This window comes from Aethina tumida, chromosome 3 (genome assembly GCF_024364675.1).
Source record: "Aethina tumida isolate Nest 87 chromosome 3, icAetTumi1.1, whole genome shotgun sequence".
Lineage (NCBI taxonomy): Eukaryota > Metazoa > Arthropoda > Insecta > Coleoptera > Nitidulidae > Aethina > Aethina tumida.
Genome location: NC_065437.1, coordinates 27,466,566 through 27,485,786, shown reverse-complemented (window position 1 = coordinate 27,485,786; position 19,221 = coordinate 27,466,566). Strand labels below are relative to the sequence as shown.

General features: G+C 28.7%; 6 protein-coding genes across 7 annotated transcripts; 1 reads left to right on the top strand and 5 right to left on the bottom strand.

Annotated features, from left to right (window-relative positions):
- Positions 1 to 496: 496 nt before the first annotated feature.
- On the bottom strand, positions 497 to 2,438 carry LOC109596490 (serine/threonine-protein phosphatase 6 catalytic subunit). The gene is made up of 5 exons (XM_020012041.2): positions 2,105 to 2,438; positions 1,758 to 2,045; positions 1,549 to 1,703; positions 1,379 to 1,491; positions 497 to 796 (listed from the first exon to the last, which is right to left on the bottom strand). Exons 1-5 carry the CDS (start codon positions 2,270 to 2,272, stop codon positions 606 to 608), a joined length of 915 nt encoding a protein of 304 aa, XP_019867600.1. The 5' UTR covers positions 2,273 to 2,438; the 3' UTR covers positions 497 to 605.
- A 1,411-nt stretch (positions 2,439 to 3,849) lies between these two features.
- Positions 3,850 to 4,619, bottom strand: LOC109596485 (uncharacterized). Its single transcript, XM_020012036.2, has 4 exons — positions 4,341 to 4,619; positions 4,244 to 4,284; positions 3,991 to 4,190; positions 3,850 to 3,936 (listed from the first exon to the last, which is right to left on the bottom strand). Exons 1-4 carry the CDS (start codon positions 4,576 to 4,578, stop codon positions 3,918 to 3,920), a joined length of 498 nt encoding a protein of 165 aa, XP_019867595.1. The 5' UTR covers positions 4,579 to 4,619; the 3' UTR covers positions 3,850 to 3,917.
- A 62-nt stretch (positions 4,620 to 4,681) lies between these two features.
- LOC109596487 (uncharacterized) lies at positions 4,682 to 5,567 on the bottom strand. The gene is made up of 3 exons (XM_020012037.2): positions 5,133 to 5,567; positions 4,879 to 5,078; positions 4,682 to 4,826 (listed from the first exon to the last, which is right to left on the bottom strand). The coding sequence occupies exons 1-3, from the start codon at positions 5,403 to 5,405 to the stop codon at positions 4,805 to 4,807; spliced, it is 495 nt and encodes a 164-aa protein (XP_019867596.1). The 5' UTR covers positions 5,406 to 5,567; the 3' UTR covers positions 4,682 to 4,804.
- A 4,749-nt stretch (positions 5,568 to 10,316) lies between these two features.
- On the top strand, positions 10,317 to 13,648 carry LOC109596488 (mitochondrial pyruvate carrier 2). Its single transcript, XM_020012038.2, has 4 exons — positions 10,317 to 10,576; positions 10,635 to 10,675; positions 12,649 to 12,845; positions 13,344 to 13,648. The coding sequence occupies exons 1-4, from the start codon at positions 10,492 to 10,494 to the stop codon at positions 13,381 to 13,383; spliced, it is 363 nt and encodes a 120-aa protein (XP_019867597.1). The 5' UTR covers positions 10,317 to 10,491; the 3' UTR covers positions 13,384 to 13,648.
- A 1,045-nt stretch (positions 13,649 to 14,693) lies between these two features.
- LOC109596500 (M-phase inducer phosphatase) lies at positions 14,694 to 15,851 on the bottom strand. Its single transcript, XM_020012051.2, has 2 exons — positions 15,794 to 15,851; positions 14,694 to 15,644 (listed from the first exon to the last, which is right to left on the bottom strand). The coding sequence occupies exon 2, from the start codon at positions 15,525 to 15,527 to the stop codon at positions 14,769 to 14,771; it is 759 nt and encodes a 252-aa protein (XP_019867610.2). The 5' UTR covers positions 15,528 to 15,644; positions 15,794 to 15,851; the 3' UTR covers positions 14,694 to 14,768.
- A 215-nt stretch (positions 15,852 to 16,066) lies between these two features.
- LOC109596479 (M-phase inducer phosphatase-like) lies at positions 16,067 to 17,356 on the bottom strand. 2 transcript variants are annotated; one of them, XM_049964718.1, is made up of 2 exons: positions 17,262 to 17,356; positions 16,067 to 16,651 (listed from the first exon to the last, which is right to left on the bottom strand). In XM_049964718.1, the coding sequence occupies exons 1-2, from the start codon at positions 17,275 to 17,277 to the stop codon at positions 16,119 to 16,121; spliced, it is 549 nt and encodes a 182-aa protein (XP_049820675.1). In that variant the 5' UTR covers positions 17,278 to 17,356; the 3' UTR covers positions 16,067 to 16,118. The 2 variants fall into 2 exon arrangements, with proteins under 2 accessions (XP_049820675.1, XP_019867588.2); XM_020012029.2 differs by having other exon boundaries at positions 17,244 to 17,324.
- Between the last annotated feature and the right edge of the window lie 1,865 nt (positions 17,357 to 19,221).

Here is a 19,221-nt window from a genome sequence, read left to right as displayed (position 1 = left end):
CATTTTCACCATTCAGGTATGGCAATTGCATGTTGTTATTAAGTATGGTTTGTTGATCTTTCTGTAGTTGATCATACTGTAAAATTTTTGAGTTTGATAATAAAATGTTCAGTATTTTCAGTAAATTTACTAATAAATTAGATAAAGTAGAAACAAATATCATCATCATCTGTACTGTATACTTGTATATAGTATTATTTCTATTTTCTTATTATGTGAAAATAGAACTGCATGATATTTCAAAATATATTAATGTAACTGAAGGTTTAAGATGGGAATAATCAATTAACATTGATTTCAGCTAGAGGGTTTTAGACATCTGCACGGCGTGAATGGAAAACTTACCCACAATTACAGACCCACCCAAAACATCAACGATCGAGAAATAAGAATGGCTGCAGAACCAGATCTATTTGAAAAATATTACTTAAATTTCATAAAATTTTGTGAAGCCTTTTGGTACTATCCATAAAAACATGAAATAAATAAAACTAAATTAAAAACGAAGTCTTAAAAATTTATTTAAGCTATTTATACACAAAAATAGAAAACAAATTTAAAAACAGCGGTATTAAACCTACGAGATTATATTAAGTAATATTGCTTTATAAAAAATACGGTGTAACATTTCGATTTGGTATTACTCTTTCAGAATCAGGAACGGCCTGGAAAAGCTTCGGTTCGATTTTGTCAGTGCTCTCGATTTCCAAAATACTAGCGATGTTTCCACATCGATAACAGTAATTGGGTGCAGACCATACAGTCACCAATTTTTCATCAAACATATATTTGTAACCTGAAAATTATAATGTTAATTTTCTTTCACATTTCTATAACCTTGTTTAAAATTTACACTCAAACTAAAACAATGTATGTATTTCTTATCTTTAAAATACAATCAAACACCATTATAAAAAACCTACACATTTATCTTAGAATCTATTTAAGTACTCTTGTGTAGATTTAATTTAATGGAATAAAATTCTTCATTTGTTTATAACATAAAATAATTAAAAGATATTTACTACATTTGATTCTTAAAAACATCAATAATTCTGGTAAACGTAATTGTTTATTACACACACATACAGGCTTATGGGAAATCTCTATGATTCTTAGATTCATTCTTGTTTATAACTTGAATTGAGAAGCCATTTCCCTATCTTTCTTAATTATAACATTTTTGTTTTAGACACATTAAGAAATGTAAAAATGGTAGAATATTTTAGTATTTATTATTTATTTCTTATTTTATTTTGCTTAGATTTCAGCGAACTGTATTTTAGATGTTTGTTTTTAATTCTATTAATTTTAGGGCAAACGTCCAGTGTTAACAAACTAGCTTACTAATTCCTAGCAACCTTCTTCATAATCTTACCTTCATGTACTAATTGATGTGCCCTACATATAAGTGACAGTGCATTAATGCGAATGAAATCATGTGTAACTTTGGCTCCAAAAAGGTATCCAGCACCCCTAGGACTATTTGACCTATAAAAAATAATTTTGTTAAAAATTGTTGTAAACAAACAGCATTAAAATAAATACCAGGCATCCACTTCCTCGGGATCAGACCACACAAGATCACAGAAAGCACCTTTGTGAGGAATCTCTTGATTTCTCTCCAACAGTCGTATTTGATCCAAAGTCTTTATATCAGGACTCAGACCACCATGAACACATAAAATTTTTTCATCTATTAACTGTAATTAAAACAATAATTAGCTATAGTGAATCACTGGATTTACATAACTTACGGCAGCAACAGTCAACAAATCAAATACTGTGCAACAGTATTTCCAAGCATTAACATTTCCGTACTTGGTCATACACTCATCATAAAATCCATATACTTGAGTAATTTGTCTGCTCTCGTGGTTACCTCTCAGAAGAGTGATTTTATTTGGATATTTGGCTTTAAGAGTGAGCAATCTTGTAAATGTTTCCAAACTGTAGTAACCCCTGTCAACAAAATCGCCGAGGAACACATAGTTCGTATCAGGGACTTGCCCACCTTTCCGGAACAGCTCTTCCAAATCGTAGAACTGAAAATGCAACAAAATCGTACAAAATCGTTCTTTGTGACTGGTCTTGTAGATCTAACCTGTCCATGTATATCTCCACAAACTGTGACAGGTGTGGAAACCGGCTGAACGTTGGACTCCTCCAGTAGTATGCCACATACGATGTCACACAATTTCTTCAAGTCGTTTTCGGGCAAATATTTACACTCCTTGGCGATTTCTATCCAGTTATCCAACTCCGAAGACATGTTTGTTGTGTTTCAGTCTGTCAAAGGGAGAAGACCACAGAACACGGTTGTTGAATTGTCGGTAATAAAGTAATCGCTCACGCTTAACTGCCGACTTAAATGTTAACAAAAACTACTAGGATTTAAAAGAATAAAATGTATAAATATTTGCGTTAAAGTTATTTAAATCATCAAGAAAAAAAATTTAAATTAATGAAAATTTTAAAAGCGACATCTGTGTATTTTTAACTGCGATGATTCCATAGACACAAAAACTCCAAAAATGTCATAGAGAAATAATTCAAAAACAAATTTTTGCAAAAGTAATTATTATCCTAGATTTTACCTGAAAAACGATTTGTAACACTGACACAAAAACATGTATGCGTTGTTATAAAAATGCATTCGTAGAACACGAAATCTCTCTATTTAAAAACTGGTTTTTAATTATTTTAACTGATATAGATTACCGATATCAAGATATTTTTAGTAGAACATTTCTCAGATTAACTGATATCCATTAATATATTTTTTTTAATAACTAACTACACTCCAATTAATTAACAGATGATTATCACTGATTTATAAATTTATACCAATTGAAAACCCTTTGATGCTACTGAATTTTGAGAGAGACGTGCAATCATTTTTTTATTCAAACTTAAATATTTGATATGTAAATGATTATTTACTGAACATCATCGAAGATATTCTTATACTTAATATTAATGTTATCAAATTGAAGATTTAATATGAGCAATTCTGTGCTTGTCTTGGAAGAAATACCACATCAAAAGCAAGCACCTACTGTTGCTTTGCAGAGGTCGAAAACGTATTTTGGTTGTAAGACCAGCTTCATTCAATCTTTGTTTGAGTCACTTTTTACTCAAAATTATACAAACAAAATTTTTAGATGTAAATCTGTATTTATAAGTTTTATTGTGCTAAACAACAAAATACTTTTTTGAAAATAAAAATATTATTTAGATATTTATTCTTGTGTACACAAATATTCAAATTATATTAAAGGTTAACGTATATATTTAAACTAGGAAATTATATTATTATAACCAGATTTTTATAATAAATGTGCTGTATATGACTTATTGCCAAATGTATTTAATAGCAAAGCAATTGAAAATATCCAAAAAGGTATTCTAGTTACAAATTTAATTAAATACATATTTTGACTTTGAAATTTTCATAGCGTTGTACAAAATATGTTTTCATAATCCTAGATATGTCAAATTTTGAAGTAAAATTAGTCAATAAGAAATAAAAGAGATATTTAGTACCAACTAAAAAAGAACAGTTTTATAAAGTATTGTCCATAATATATGGACAAACTAGATTTTTTCCGTTGTTAGGAAAAACTTACAACAAAGCAATTGGTTTTTGATATTTCTAAGTAGTATAAATGAATTAACCTTGTTTATTCTTTAATTGAAAATTAACCTACGAATATGATGTATAATCACATAAGTCGCATATTTTTATAGCTTACAGTGAACATTTAAAAAAAAAACTTAAAAAATTTTGCGTATCTCTTAAAATGTGTGATTGACTAATATAAAATTTAAGCCCATATAAAACTAATATTTCATATTTTAAGCATATATTTTAATAAATGTCAACAACTAACATTGTCGAGTACCCCCGAGTACTATTACTCGAGATATTGAGCCCTAAAAGTAATAAAAGTCTTAATCTAAAATATATACTAAAACTTATATACATACTTAATAGCATATGTCACTGAATATGACTGTACCAAGAATACGAAAAAATTGACGAGAAACAAGTTCCAATTTTTAGGAATGATAACCAGAGAATATCTGCTCCAAATTAAACCTGTTAAAGCCAAAACTGCAGTTTGATTAATGCTGGTCACATGAGGATCTCTCGCAAGAAGGTCACTTAAGCCTGCTATCACCAATCCCTGAAACATTTTCAACTAGTAAACATTACACCAATTGATGACAATGATCTTACCCATTTTGCGGTTGGTGCCCAGAAGAAAATGGTTTTGACACCTAAAATGCATTTTAATATGTATATTTTGAATTAAATATTTTTTTAATTATTTTACCGGCGGGGTGTATCCATAATGGATGCATAAAAGTGGGCAAAATTCCTAGTATTGCTCTGTCTAATGATGATAATGGTTTCTTGGCGCAGTATTTTCGATTTGATGTTTTTCTTGAGATCCATGTACTAGTTTCTTCCTTTATGATTTTCGAAGAGATGTTTATTATCGATGAATAGCGACAACTGCATTTTAACACATGCAGGAATGGATTTAAGCCAGAGATGTAAAAGGTCGACATTCCTGCATGTAGTTGTTGACATTTATGACATTTATACGTCGTTCTTATGACAACAATGTGTTAATGAAAAATTTCATTTCCAATCAGCTCTCGCTATTTTTCAATTCACTGATATATAAATTAAGTCATACTTACCTATATAATAAAATTAGGAATATAAATATCATATTTTATATTTTAAGTTTTTATTATTATAATGTGAAAAAATATATTCCTCGTCCTTGTACTATTTGTCGAAGTATTGAGCTCTAAAAGTAATAAGTATTAATCTATAATCAACATTAAATATAAAATACTGACTTAATGGCTTTTAACATAGAATAAGATTGTAATATCGACATGAATAAGTTAACAAAGAATAAGTTCCAGTTTTTAGGATAAATAACCAGAGAATATCTGGACCAAATTAATCCTGTACCAGCTAACACTGTAGTTTGATTAATACTGGTCACGAGAGGATCCCTTACAAGAATGTCACTTAAGCCTGCTATCACCAAACCCTTAAACATTCTCCACTAATAAACATTGTATTAATTAATGGAAATATATCTTACCCATTTTGCAGTCGGTGCCCAAAAGAAAATAGTTTTGATTCCTGCAGGATGCACCCAAAGTGGATGTAAAAATCTGGGCAAAAATCCTAAAACTGTTCTATCAAGTAACGACAATGGCTTCTTGTCACTATATTTTCTTTTAGTTTCCTTTTTTGAATTCCATTTCTTTACTTCTTTCTTGATGATTTTAAAAGAGATGTTTATTGAAGAGCGATAACCGCACTTGAGAATGTGCGGGAATCGATTCAAGCCATTGATTTTAAAATTGTACATTCCAGGATGTTGTAGACATTTGAGACATGTCACTCTGAATTTTCAACAGTGTGATAAAAAATCCATTTCATCACTCCCATTTCATCAAACTTTATGGGATACTAATTAATTTATTCTTTATTAAAATTGAGAATTGAAATTATAGTTTCAAATTATTTTCCATTTTTTAAACCATCATACTACAACGATTAAAGTTTATAACACTTTTTTTAACATTCTGAATATCTGCCTATGGCATATGACCACCACTGGATTTTTGAGAATATTTCACAAAAATTTAGAAATACTTTCACAAATGTATACTTTATATAATATATTTAAATAAATATAATATACTGATACCAAGTGCAGTGGACAAAATTAAGTAAATTGTATTGTAAATAATTTGAAACTATTGCAATTCACAACTTTATAAGGATAAATTATTTTGTACACCAGGAGGTTAGAAAAAATTGGTGAAATTGATTTTTTAATCACCCAGTTGCAAATTCAAAGTGACATGTCACAAATGTCTACAGCATTCTGGAATGAATAACTTTAACAACAATGGCTTGAGTCGATTTCCGCACGTTTTAAAGTGCGGTTATCGCTCTTCAACAACAATAAATGTTGCATTCAAAATTATCAAGAAAGAAGTAAAGAAATGGAACTCCAAAAAGGAAACTAAAAGAAAATATTGTGACAATAAATCATTGTCGTCGTTTGAGAGAACAGTTTTAGGATATTTGCCCAGATTTCTACATCCAATTTGGCTGCATCCTACGGGTAAAATAAAGAAAATATTTAATTTACAATATATAATATATATATTAAAATGTAATTTAGGAATCAAAACTATTTTCTTCTGGGCCCCGACTGCAAAATTGGTAAGACCTAGTTCATCAACTGATATAATGTTTAAGGGTTTGGTGATATAGAGTAATATGCTTCATATATGTACATATACATATACATGTATATATTAGGGAACCAAATTTATTTTATAATTTTTCTTTAATAATAATAAATTAAAATACTTTTATGTCAAAAACGCACAATTTTAAACATACATTATTAATTTTATTTATTATTAAATATAAATATTACAGCAAATAAAAGGCACCAGAAACATTAAAAAACAAATCTATTTTCACATATTTTACTTAACTAAATTAATATTTTGTGTCTTAACCCTTGCTTTTTAAAACTTCTAAACATCTATTTCACTTAAAGACAATCAATCAATCAATCAAATTATTATATTGAAAATTTTGTCTTGTGTTTAGGGATCATTATCATATTCTTGATACATAACACTGTATTGCTGAGAATGTCAATGTGTGGATATACATCCATTCTATCCATTTTTCTTAATGGATCTACTTCATTACCAGAAAAGCATTCTCAAACCAATTGTACCAACTCTATATTTTGGATGGAACCTCTTGTGAACGCCTCACCTAATGAATACGATCTGAATTAGGCAAAAACTTGTTTTCATCAGAAATATTGGTAATTGTTAAATGATGTGCAAACTAAAGACGGATCCGTCTATTTTTCACAGAAATCAACTACAGACACTTTCTATAAAAAATGGTTTTACAAATAATGAACCTATTCAATTCCAATCGCCTAGAAATGTCAGCTTGTTTAACGTGATCACTTGTATAAACTTTGATGTTATAAATTGACTCAGATGTACATTTAAAAGAACATTACGAGACATCGATTAAATCAAATATGTGTGAATTGAAACAGCCAGATGATTACGAGTAGACTGATTTAAAATGTAATATCTTTTTATATTGCTCAATTTTGGTTCGTTGAATTTAAAAAGAAAACGATTTTTTTTTATTTCTTCCAAACACGTATAATATGAACCTAACATTATGTTAGTATAAAGTGTGTTGTCCGTAAAAATAATAAAATTACTAAACAAATAAAATTTTAAATATTTAATATTTAATGTAAAGGTTAAGGCTTTTGTGACCATTGTTTCCATATTTATAATAATATAATAATTCCAACAAACGTCGACCTATAAACTCGAACGACTATAGATATGGATATTTAAATTTGTTTCCTTAATTCTGTTCGGTACTGTATATTGATTCTAAATTATACCTTACAAAATTTCTTATAATAAAATAAATGATGGAGGAGTCAAAATATAACCATTTACTCTTGACTTGCATAAGCAAAGGAATGTCACTCTATGTGATTTGCTAATTTCACTGTAACTATTTATTTGCTCATAAATATAATGACGTATTTATTAAATTTTAAACCATCAAGACAAATAGCTTTGTAATGAAATTCGGATTTATAATTAGTTACTGACTATTTGAATATACATTATTTTATTTTTATATCTTATCTTATCCAGCTGTAAAGCATACTTGTGATTTCTAAATTAAATATTATAATTACAAAAAGAAATTAAACTAAATATATAAAATATGAGCTCTATTATTAGAATGTTTGTTTTTTTCTGTTATTATTATGGCTACTTGCAATTGGTCAATATTATTTGATTCTCTAAAAATTGTGTACGTTTTTATTTTTCAATTATAATAGATAATATATTAATTTTATGATAACTTTTTACTGTATACGTTAGTCTTTCATTGCTATTTGTGAATTTAAATAAAGTACAATTATTTAATTACTGTAAGGAAAATAGAAACTTGTTAACAAGACAGAGAAACAAGATGAGTGTATGAGTAAACAAATCAATCTTTTCTAGCATAATTAAATTCAGAGAAATTGGTAGTTACGAAAAAACTTGAAAGAAAATTAACTGAAATTAAAGCTAACACGGAGAAAATGAAGCTTGCTGAAATTTACTATGAGGAGATGTTTAATGGATGATGGCAGACCTACAAGGTTTCTACTATAAATGTGAGTCCAATTTTGACTTGCTTAAGATTACATACACAGTTTAAAATTATAACGGATTGGTTCACAGACCAAAGCGTAGATATTTTCTCTTCCCTGTTCTAATATTCAGATATCAACCCTATAGAAAACATGGGAATTACGTTTATAACCAAATGCGACGGAATATTCGAAAAATGGTCGACTTTATGTCACGAAGATGGGCTAAAATTATAAAAAAAGAGAAATTATACAAAGTGTTAATGTCAAATTAAATATCACAGGTTTAATCATTAAAAAAACCTTTCAAAATTAAAGTTTATGTTTATATTTTTATGTCCAGTTTAATTCATATGTAACATTTTATAGAAAAATCTAATTTTTATAATATTGTGTAAAAAACAATATTAAATTAATATTAATTATTAATTAATTAAAAACATTTTAAAAAGTGCAGTTATATTCAGATGGTATTAATTATTCATTACTGTCATTAATTAACAATAGTTAAAATAATTGTATTATAATATAATTGCAGGTCAGTGGAGAAAACTTTGACCAGCTTTTATAGAATAAGGTTTGTTACAAACATTTTTTATCTCGTTTTCTGTTGGACATTTATTAGATTTTTTTAAGAAATCGATTTATTATTTAGAAGTGCATATGTGGTTAAAAAAATTCTGATAAAGGTAATCTTGTAGAATTCACGACTTTAAGGAACATTTTCTAGCGCATGCGTCGTGAGATACTCCTTGAACACTTTACTGTGCAGTGTTGTCGCTTTATAATGGTGAAAATATTCGAATTGTTCTTTGGAAAAGTTTTGTGTTATTTGTGATTGAATAATTGTTAAAATAGTGTATTAAATTAAGTATATTTTTTCTTCTAATTTGAAGAGTACTGTTCATTAATTATAATATTTTCCATTACAGGATATATTCCCATGATGTTTTTAAAAATAATGTATTATTCTTATTCTTCTGGTAATTACATTCTCAATTATTGGTATGTTCATTTAATAGATTTTACTTTACAGATTATTTTCATTTTTAAAACATTATATTTTAATTTCAATTTAGTAGTCATTTTTTAAGTTATTTTACTTTAAAGATTATTTGGGTGCTGTATTTCTAAAACATTAAATTTTTATTATTAACCTTATTTTTTGGTAAGCACAATTTTAATTTATTTTACTATATAGATAATCGTATTGAATTAATTAAAAATGTATTTTAATTCTTTTTTACTTATTTCCAATTTATTGATAAATTTTATTGAAGGTATAAATATAAAAGTCGCATTGTGTTTATGACCATTTTAAATTGTATAAGGAAGCAATATTCACTGGAATTGATTTATTTTAATTGAGTTTTGTTAATGTGATATTAATATATTGTTTTAATATACTTATTCAACTTTTATTATTTATAAAAATTATTCCCCTTTATAAATTTACCTAATTATAAAATATTTCCTTTTATTTAATAATGAAATTTTAATTAGAAAGAAATATAAAGTAAATAAAAAATTAATTAACAAAGTATGATTATTCAAATTTTACTTTTTCTACCTAAATGACATGAAAAACAAAATAAATTACATATAGATTTTTTATTAACATTTTTCTCTACATATTTTTAAAACCGAAATCTGGCAACTGTGCTGTATAAAATCTCCTAAACCAAATTGACGCATGCACTAAAAAATATTCCTTATAGTTGCGGATTCAGCAATATTACCGGTCATGAAGTTATGAAGTTATATATATGAATATGCTGAATACCTATATTTTTACCAAATTTTTACTATCCTATTATTTGTTGAATAATTAATTATAATTTATTGTATGTAATATTATACTATTGTATATAATACTATATATATATATGTATGTATGTATATAAAATATTTCCAGAAATTGGGTGAATACCCAAAATGTTAGGTCATTCACAATCTACATTTAATTGTGTCAGTGGTAGCTTACTACCTACTTCATAACGGTGACGCCACACCGCCGTCGCTCCGCCCCATTTTTGTGGCGTTCTTGAACCTAACCTTACGGCGAAAACATGCAGAGCGCGCGGCCCGACGCTACCGCTACGTTCAACCACGTTATCTAACATCTATTTTATCACCGGGCCACATTTTAAAACACCAATGTCATTACGGTAACCTTCGCATTCGCCCAAATCAGTTTAACGCACGCGAAAACAGCCATTCACTCAATATAATGTCTATGGTTTACAAGAAGTCCATCGCTGCGGTGGACAAATTAGTGCCGAATAAATTGAGGCCACTATGGCAACATCCCGCAGGTGAGTTTTACGAATGGTTGAACGCATTACGGGATCGTATTCGTGATTTCGTTTTTAGGTCCGAAAACAATTTTCTTCTGGGCACCCGCATTCAAATGGGTAAGTGATGTTTTCCATGTTAATTTATTTAATCAATCGAATAATGGACGGAAACTACTTGTTGCTCGACGTGGACCGTGTTAGGTTGTCTGGTGATTGTTGCGTTTATTTAAATTGTGTGACCTTTATTAATAATTCAGCTCAATTAAGTGTTGCGGTTCAATTTGTTGGAAATTGCATGTCTCTAAAAGTTATAATAATTTATTGACCTAAAATTATATTTTCTAATATTGACTCACTTATTATATAACCCGAGTATTACTTTCTTTAGATTAAAGGAGACGCAATAAAGTTTATTGTTTATAAATAATCATGTGGTGGCGATATGCGCAAAAATTTGTATTTTTGTATTTTTAAGTCTGATTTGGGGATTTTATTTTTTCTTTGGTTATTGAATAGTTTTGTTTTATCATTTTTTGAATATGTCTGAAAAAAAGGCAAAAATACGCTGCGTGTATTACAAGATTAGGGATTAAATACTCTACATTAATTCTAAATTAACAATTTATTATTTATATCGTTTTAATAATTATGTACAATAATTACCTTGTTTGACTGATTTTTTTATTTAATGTAATTTACATTACAAAAGAACTACTGATATTAGAAAACCCGAGGTCATTCAACCTAACCTCCGTTTCTAGTGGTGGTTACGATTAGACGTATTTATTATTCAATTTTATAAATATTGATTCGCACGTTTATTATAAAATCTTTATAATATATATTTATATAGATATAATAATTTTTTTTTATTTTATGTAATTGGTTTTGACTAATTTTGTTTCCAATAATTTGTTATCAAGTATTTCGTTTGCTTTTGCAAGACAGATTATATTGTTAATCAACATTAATTAAGATAATATAATTAATCAGCAATATGAAATGATAATAGTAATTTTCCATTATGGTGTTTCCTGTAGTATCTATAATATTGTTGGCCCATCCATCATAAACACTAGTTTACAAAAACAACAATAGTTATATCTTATCTGGACTAAAATTTTCAGTGGAATTCAATTTTTTATATTAACATTTGCTAATTGTAGAACTTAATAAATGCTATTTATACAAAGTGAGAATCATGGTAAGGACATTTTTGTCTGTAAATTACATTAATGCCTGAAGAAGCAAATGCACAGGGGACCCAAATTAGTGTAAAATATTTCAAAAGTGTATTTTACAGACAAAATAAGCCCTACACACCAAGAGTGAAATTTTGAAAAATTGGTAAATCATGGTGCTCCCGAAAATGTTTTTAATTAATATTTCCGTAACGGTTATGGTTTAAGCGTTAAAATTGTGGTAATTAGGCGAATTAGACATACCGATTATAATTTTGGTATTATCAGTTTTATAATTTTAACGTGACATTCGGGGAGTGAATGCCAAAAAACTATCTATCCTATCTCTTTTGTGCGTTAAGAATCAAATTATTTTATGCGAAAATCGTTTTAAGGATGTTAAAATCATTTATACTGATTTCCAAACACCCTGTATATAAAAATAGGAAAAAAAAACATTTTTACCCAATTTTATATAATTAAAAAAAAATTAATAAAATCTTATATATTTTTAATTTGATTGATTTTTAAAGTATGAAAGACCGAAACGTATAAAAAATGAGAAAGAAGTAAAAAAATACTCAGTGAATAATAATTTGAAATTTACCTACCCCTCCTATGTAATAAAAAAATTGTACAGGGGAACCAAATTAATTTAAAATATTTTAACACTATATTCTACAGTAAAAATCTTATAATTTTTTAATTTGATTGATTTTGAAAGCTTAAAAAATGAAAAAAGAATAAAAAAACACTGCAATAATAATTTGAAATTTACCTACCCTTCCTATATAATTAAAAAAATCAGAACAAGTTTTTTTAAAACGTAAATAGTATTTTTGGCAAATAGTTTATCTGAATCTAGAAAAACTGATACTGCTATCATTATATATTTTAAATATTTAACAGGGTCTGGTGATGGCTGGATTAGCGGACTTGCAGAGACCGGCTGAAAATATCAGTGTGCCTCAGACCGCAGCTTTGGCTGCGACCGGACTGATTTGGTCACGTTATTCCATGGTCATCGTCCCGAAGAACTATTCACTTTTCAGCGTGAACGTTTTTGTGGCTGTGACTCAAGTATATCAAATGTACAGGGCAGTAAAGTAAGTATTTTTAAAACATCCATTATTAAAACTAATTAGCCGATTCTTAAAACAAATTTCTATGTTTTGTCATTGTTTTCCGGTTGATATTGTTTGTGCCATTTTAGTATTATCATTCAATAAATAAAACCACTTATTTGTATGGATAACAATGATCAATAATGCTGAATCAGTCAACTATATTGAGTCAATAAACGCTTGTAATACAATCACATAATTTATTTGATTTAATTATATGAGGAAAATACAAAATATACAATTTTAAATCCCCAATTGACCCTGTTTAGTCTCACTTATTGTTTGTTAATATTTATTATTATTTGAATTAGGTGTTTATTAGTAAAACAAACTTGTTTGTCTTGAGAATTTCTATTTGTAAATATTTAAACAGTTCAATTTGGTATAATTGTTATATGTTAAGTAGAAATTATATTTTCTGTAATATTTATTTATAATTATCATAATCTTCATCACTTAATTATATTTATTTTGTTTCAGCTATCGCATGAACCTTCAGAAGCACGCCCAAGTTCAATAAAGAAAAAATAATCTCTTTTAGATAAAATTTACATGGTTGTAATGTCGGGCGTAATTTTTATTGATTGTTAAAACTTTTTATATGGTTATAGGACAATTTTTGTACATAGTAACTACGGGTTAGTTTTTAAATTTCTCGTTAATCGTTAGGCCCCATATTTTTTTGTAAATATATACTCAATTATATTATACATCGAGGAATAGAACTATTATATTATTTTTATAAAATGTACATTAAATATCGAATATACATAATATTTCATAAATTGTGTTTTATTTCTTTTGTAAAAAAGCCAAACAAAAAGATTACTATCTGACTTAAACATAAAAGGAGAGAGGAAGATGGTTTTTATGGAAGACTGTTAATGAAGGCCCCGTCTAAAATAATTAACACAACAAAGCAATGTTTTAATGGAACATAATCCGTAAAAAGTCTAAAAGGCAAACAATTTGCCGATCCCTTTATGCGAATACGTAAGCTTTCTGCCGTATTCCATTCTAAAAATAAAGAAAAGATAAAAGGCAGTCTCAATTAAGTTTCCTTATTGTACCTCCACTTGCATTTAAACCTGCTTTAGTTTATTAAATATACTCAAGTTCACCATCTTCAGGTCATTATTTGATAGTCTATCAAAGTTTTTCGTAATATTTAAGTAATACTATATATTAATAGTCTGGTTAAACACCTAATATACCTAAAAATATCTTGTTAATGGTTGTAGAAACGTCTGCTGTCTGAAATTATCTTAATCATCTTGTTTTGTCGCGTTCATTGTAAATAAAGTTGAAAGGAGTAAGGTTTCTACAAATCGTCTCTCACATGAAAATTTCCATTATTCCATATTTAGATATTACACACAACAGGTATTTCTAAGTGTTTAATAAAATTCCGTCTAAATCTGAACAAAGGATATCGTTAATTGATTGTAAGTAGAATTGTTAAAATTCATTTGTACAGCTGTTGGAGTGTTCAAGAATTACAATATTAAAATACCTATTTTCTATGACCTATTAATAGATTTATTTAAAAATCTTCACTGTTTACTTACGCACAAATGTTTATTAAATAATTTCACTAACACTTACCTAATTATAAAAATAAATGTGATTTATAAAATTATACAAATTTTATGGATTTGTTATATTGTTATATCAAAATTAATTCTTAAATTTTAACGTAAAATTAAGATAACTGCATATTGATATCATTTTAACTCTCTTCAATTAGAGTGTTGAGGTGTACTCAATGTATGGAACTTCCTTTCTGATGCAAAATATTGATATTGCAATCAGGAAATAAAATTCACTAGGTTTAATTATAAAATATATTATTAGTAGCACAATATCTTACAAAATAAATAGTCCTGAGTTTCTAGTAAATGACAACTAAAAAAGTATTCTGCGTAGCATTTGCTTTTGCTGCGGCTGCAAGCGCCGCCTGTGTTTAGAAGTCATTTTTCCTGCTAAACTTCTACGTTCCGATTTATACCTGGAGTCCATACGATTTTTATTGTCCAACATGGTCTTGTACCCTCTCGGTACGCAAGTGTCAGGGTATTCTTCAAAATATTTGGAGTAACCAGTTTTTAAAACATAAATTTCGGGATAACACAACAATGGGTACATATCAGCATTTAATGCGCGATCTTTCTGTCTCACATATTTATACATAGTGGGTCCCCTCTCAATGGAAAATTCGCAGTGGAATACTAAAATGTTCCTTGCGTTCCTTGGTTGTTCTGAAGCAGCCACATCTACGAACAATTCCACGCATTGCTCCTGCTTGTATAAATTTATGGCTCCCTCAATATGTCCCGCTTCATATTCGTACGGGTAACGGCAATCAACGATAGTAAATTTGCTTATCATATTTTTATACTTGCCGTCAATCAGGCCTTTAAGAGTGCTGCCAGAAATATAACGAATATCACTTTGAGTGCCATCGACTAGAGGTAAACTGAAGGGTTTTGTGAAATCGCCGACTAAATCAAAGCTTGCTGAGTATTCAACGGCGTTAACATCAATCGGCATAATTTGATCTAAGCTTATGAAGCCGGAATTCTCTGATGTCACTGTCGACGAATTCCTCCTTTCATGTGATGGAAATGCGTCCAAGGTTTGTTCATCAAATTTGAATAGACTCATTTTGATTATTATTAGTGAGATGTGTGACTTCAATTTCAAAGAAATCGACTTATATTGTTCCGTCAGGTAAATAAATTCTTAACATTTCGAATGTCTTTAATAAAATTTAATCTAAATCTGGAAAAAGGATATCGTCAATTGTCAAAATGTTAGATAATTTTATACAGCCATTCATACTTATTTTCTAAGACCTATTAAGATATAAATAATCTTTTTAGATCAGTAACATGTCTACTTACATACAAATGTTTAGTAACTTTACTGACCTATTTATAAATAATTAGGTGTGATTTATACAGGTTTTATATTTCTACGTCTAATTTCATACATCAAATTGGCAACGTCAACTTTAATTCTAAATGTAACATCGAAATATTAATCGCAGGCTGATGATATCAGTTAAGTTCCCTTGAACTGAGTGGTACCTAATTCAATAAACATACTTTCTGATGCAAAGCACTGATATTGCTATCATGAAATAAAATTCACTAGGTTTAATTTTTTATATATTTATTATAAAATATATTATTAGTATATAAATAAATATCAAATAAATAGTACTATTTATCCCGAGTCATTACTAACTGGCAACTAAAAAAGAGTTCTACGTTGCATCTGCAGCTTCTGTAGTGGCTGCACGCGCCTCCTGTGTTTGGAAGTCACCTTTCTTGCACTTCGATGCTCCGATTTGTACCTGAAGTACTCTAGTTCCACACGACTTCCAGTATCCAACATGGTCTTGTACCCTCTTGGTACGCAAGTCTCGGGATATTCTTCAAAATATTTGGAGTAACCAGTTTTTAAAACATAAATTTCGGGATAACACAACAATGGATACATATCGGCATTTAATGCACGATCTTTCTGTCTCAGATATTTATACATATTGGGTCCCCTCTCAATGGAAAATTCGCAGTGGAATATTAAAATGTTCCTTGCGTTCCTTGGCTGTTCCGAAGCAGCCATGTCCGCAAACAACTCCAGGCAATGCTCCTGCTTGTATACATTTATGGCCCCTTCAATGTGTCCCGCTTCAAATTCGTACGGGTAGCGGCAATCAACGATGGTGAATTTGCTTATCACATTTTTGTACTTGCCGTCAATCAGAGCTTTAAGAGTGCTGCCTGAAATGTATCGAATATCACTTTGGGTGCCCTCGACTAGAGGTAAGCTGAAGGGTTTTGTGAAGTCGCCAACTAAATCAAAGGTTGCTGAGTACTCAATGGCGTTTTTAACATCAATCGGCATAATTTGATCTAAGCTTATGAAGCCGGAATCTTCTGATGTCATTATCGATGTGGAAATCATATCTGTGTTCCTTTTTTTATGTAACGGAAATGCGTCCAAGGTTTGTTCATCAAATTCGAATATATTCATTTTGATTATTGGTTGTTAGTGAACTTATTACTGTCTAGTGTGATGGTTGTGTGATGTGTAACTTAAATTTTAAAGTTTCGACTTATATTGTACCGACAGGTGCTTAAATTCTTAACTTTAGACACCGATGACGTTGTAATCCTAGGTAATTTTAAATTATGGACCAGTATAAAATTATGAAAAATGTGTGAAATTAGATTACAGGCAATTGTATTAAATCCATGTAGAATTAATGAATTTAAAGTTATATATTTTTATATTCAATTTTTAAAGACGATTTTGAATTTACTGAAACTACCATAATGAAAATATTTACGTTGTGATTACGTCTACAGATACCTTTACTATTTGTATCACCTTGAATACTACGCATGAAAATTAGGCAAAAAATAATCCGTTTTATCTTCAATATGCGAACATATGGCAGATACTTCTAAAACTATCGTAGAAACACTGACATGTTTGTTCACTGTCTGTTACTATTTGTAGACACGTGCTCCGACGTCATAAATGTTTATTAATAACAGCACTTTTTAATTTATACTACTAATATGTTATATGAATTCAATTTTGTACATTACTTGTTGTTTAAGTGTCTATTTTCTTGTTCAATTCTGCGTTGCACGAAAATATTTGTAAACCAATATCAATTATTTCTTTAAAAATATTCATTATTGACAATGATAAATTACACACCCTAGTTAATTTTAAAACATTTTTATTACTTAAATAGAATTGTTTACGCTATTTAACTGTCAACAATCATTGGGTTCTATAAATAAAATACATATTTCAAATAAAGATATATTTTTATAAACAACCATTTTATACAAAATTATATGTAAAATAAAAATAACACAAGGTAACAAGGTAAATTTTAACTAAAAAAATCACATTACCATCACAATTATGTGAAAACACAAGACTAGATATGACACACATTTAGAACATTCTTGTCCTTTTTTGATAATAAAAAACTAAAATGTTATTTAATATCGATTTTAATTACTGAAACAACATTGAAATTGTTAAAGATTTAAAAATATAATGTTTATTTATAGTTGGGTTACATAAGTTTGAATTGTTTCTTTGATCACTGACAGTCTAATGTTAGGAAATAAATTTTCAGTCGTTATATATTGTATATTTACACAAAATTTTGCTACGATTGGATCACGAATGACGGCCACAAAAACATCGAGAAAGTGGATAAATAACTAAGTAGGGCGATGCTTTTTCTTCGCCACATAGTAAAACCATAATACCTCAAAGGGGAGTACTTAAACCCGCCTTTACCCAAGTACATTATCCGGAACACAAGTTCAGACATAGGATGTATTTAAGAGTTGAACGCAGCCTGTTATTGTTATTGAAACTTTCAAGTACGTGTGTTAAACATTTACAAGTAAGTATTAGTTTGCTTGAGAAAATTACATATTTATGGTTTACTTACTAAAAACTAGTTAATTTTTAAAATTGCCTCCACGTAAAAAACTATTAAATGTATTAACATCCATACATAACATTATAATATATCAACATTTTTGTATCCGTCAAAGCGTCTAATAACTTAAATTGCACTACATACACAGTGCCTTAAACTACGCTGGTGTCGGTAGGTTGAGAGATGTGTGTGATAAACTTCAGGGAATAAGATTCTTTGCTGTAGTGTCCGTTTCTGCCTTTTTTCTGCACCGGTGGGCAAAGCAGTTGCTTGAAGACGCACGTGTAGCATACTATCAACGAGATCACAATGGCACTACTTACACAAATAGTCAGGGCTAGCATTAAGTATTCCATTAGAGGCATTCTTCATACAGACTCGCGGTGATTTTCTATCTTTTCATCATCTGAAACAAGAAGAATATGACAAAAATGATTGAAGTTATGAAACTTACTGTATACAGCTTGATTAACCTAACTTAACCTTAATCTTAACATACATGGTGTTTCACTGAAAATGACAAAGTTATTGATGACGTTTTTAAATTTACAAATTCAAATGTAAATAACGAGCACCCTGTGTACAATTTGTAACTATCAATAATCGCCCCTTATAAGATGATCCTTGGTGAGTGTGTAGCTATGCAATTACATGTAACATATAACAAAAATTCAAAAATTGGTGTTGGAGTGTTGGAAATACACTCCTTCATCATCTGAAACAAGAAGAATATGACAAAAATGATTGAAGTTATGAAACTTATACAGGTTCATTAACCTAACTTAACCTTAAACTTAACCTTAACCTTAACGTACATGGTGTTCCACTGAAAATAACAAAGTTATTGTTGATGTTTTGAGATTTACAAATTTA

Coding starts and splice junctions, on each gene's coding strand:
- LOC109596490 (XM_020012041.2), bottom strand. CDS start 2,272: ATGTCTTCGGAGTTGGATAACTGGATAGAAATCGCCAAGGAGTGTAAA. Junction 2,046..2,104: donor GTGGAGATATACATGGACAG/GTTAGATCTACA, acceptor TTGCATTTTCAG/TTCTACGATTTGGAAGAGCT. Junction 797..1,378: donor ACATCAATTAGTACATGAAG/GTAAGATTATGA, acceptor TATAATTTTCAG/GTTACAAATATATGTTTGAT.
- LOC109596485 (XM_020012036.2), bottom strand. CDS start 4,578: ATGTCGACCTTTTACATCTCTGGCTTAAATCCATTCCTGCATGTGTTA. Junction 4,285..4,340: donor ATTATGGATACACCCCGCCG/GTAAAATAATTA, acceptor AATGCATTTTAG/GTGTCAAAACCATTTTCTTC. Junction 4,191..4,243: donor GGGCACCAACCGCAAAATGG/GTAAGATCATTG, acceptor AAAATGTTTCAG/GGATTGGTGATAGCAGGCTT.
- LOC109596487 (XM_020012037.2), bottom strand. CDS start 5,405: ATGTACAATTTTAAAATCAATGGCTTGAATCGATTCCCGCACATTCTC. Junction 5,079..5,132: donor GGGCACCGACTGCAAAATGG/GTAAGATATATT, acceptor AGAATGTTTAAG/GGTTTGGTGATAGCAGGCTT. Junction 4,827..4,878: donor TCTATGTTAAAAGCCATTAA/GTCAGTATTTTA, acceptor TATTACTTTTAG/AGCTCAATACTTCGACAAAT.
- LOC109596488 (XM_020012038.2), top strand. CDS start 10,492: ATGTCTATGGTTTACAAGAAGTCCATCGCTGCGGTGGACAAATTAGTG. Junction 10,577..10,634: donor ACTATGGCAACATCCCGCAG/GTGAGTTTTACG, acceptor TTTCGTTTTTAG/GTCCGAAAACAATTTTCTTC. Junction 10,676..12,648: donor GGGCACCCGCATTCAAATGG/GTAAGTGATGTT, acceptor AATATTTAACAG/GGTCTGGTGATGGCTGGATT.
- LOC109596500 (XM_020012051.2), bottom strand. CDS start 15,527: ATGAGTCTATTCAAATTTGATGAACAAACCTTGGACGCATTTCCATCA.
- LOC109596479 (XM_020012029.2), bottom strand. CDS start 17,277: ATGCGTAGTATTCAAGGTGATACAAATAGTAAAG. Junction 16,652..17,243: donor AGGTGATACAAATAGTAAAG/GTATCTGTAGAC, acceptor GATACATTTCAG/GCAGCACTCTTAAAGCTCTG.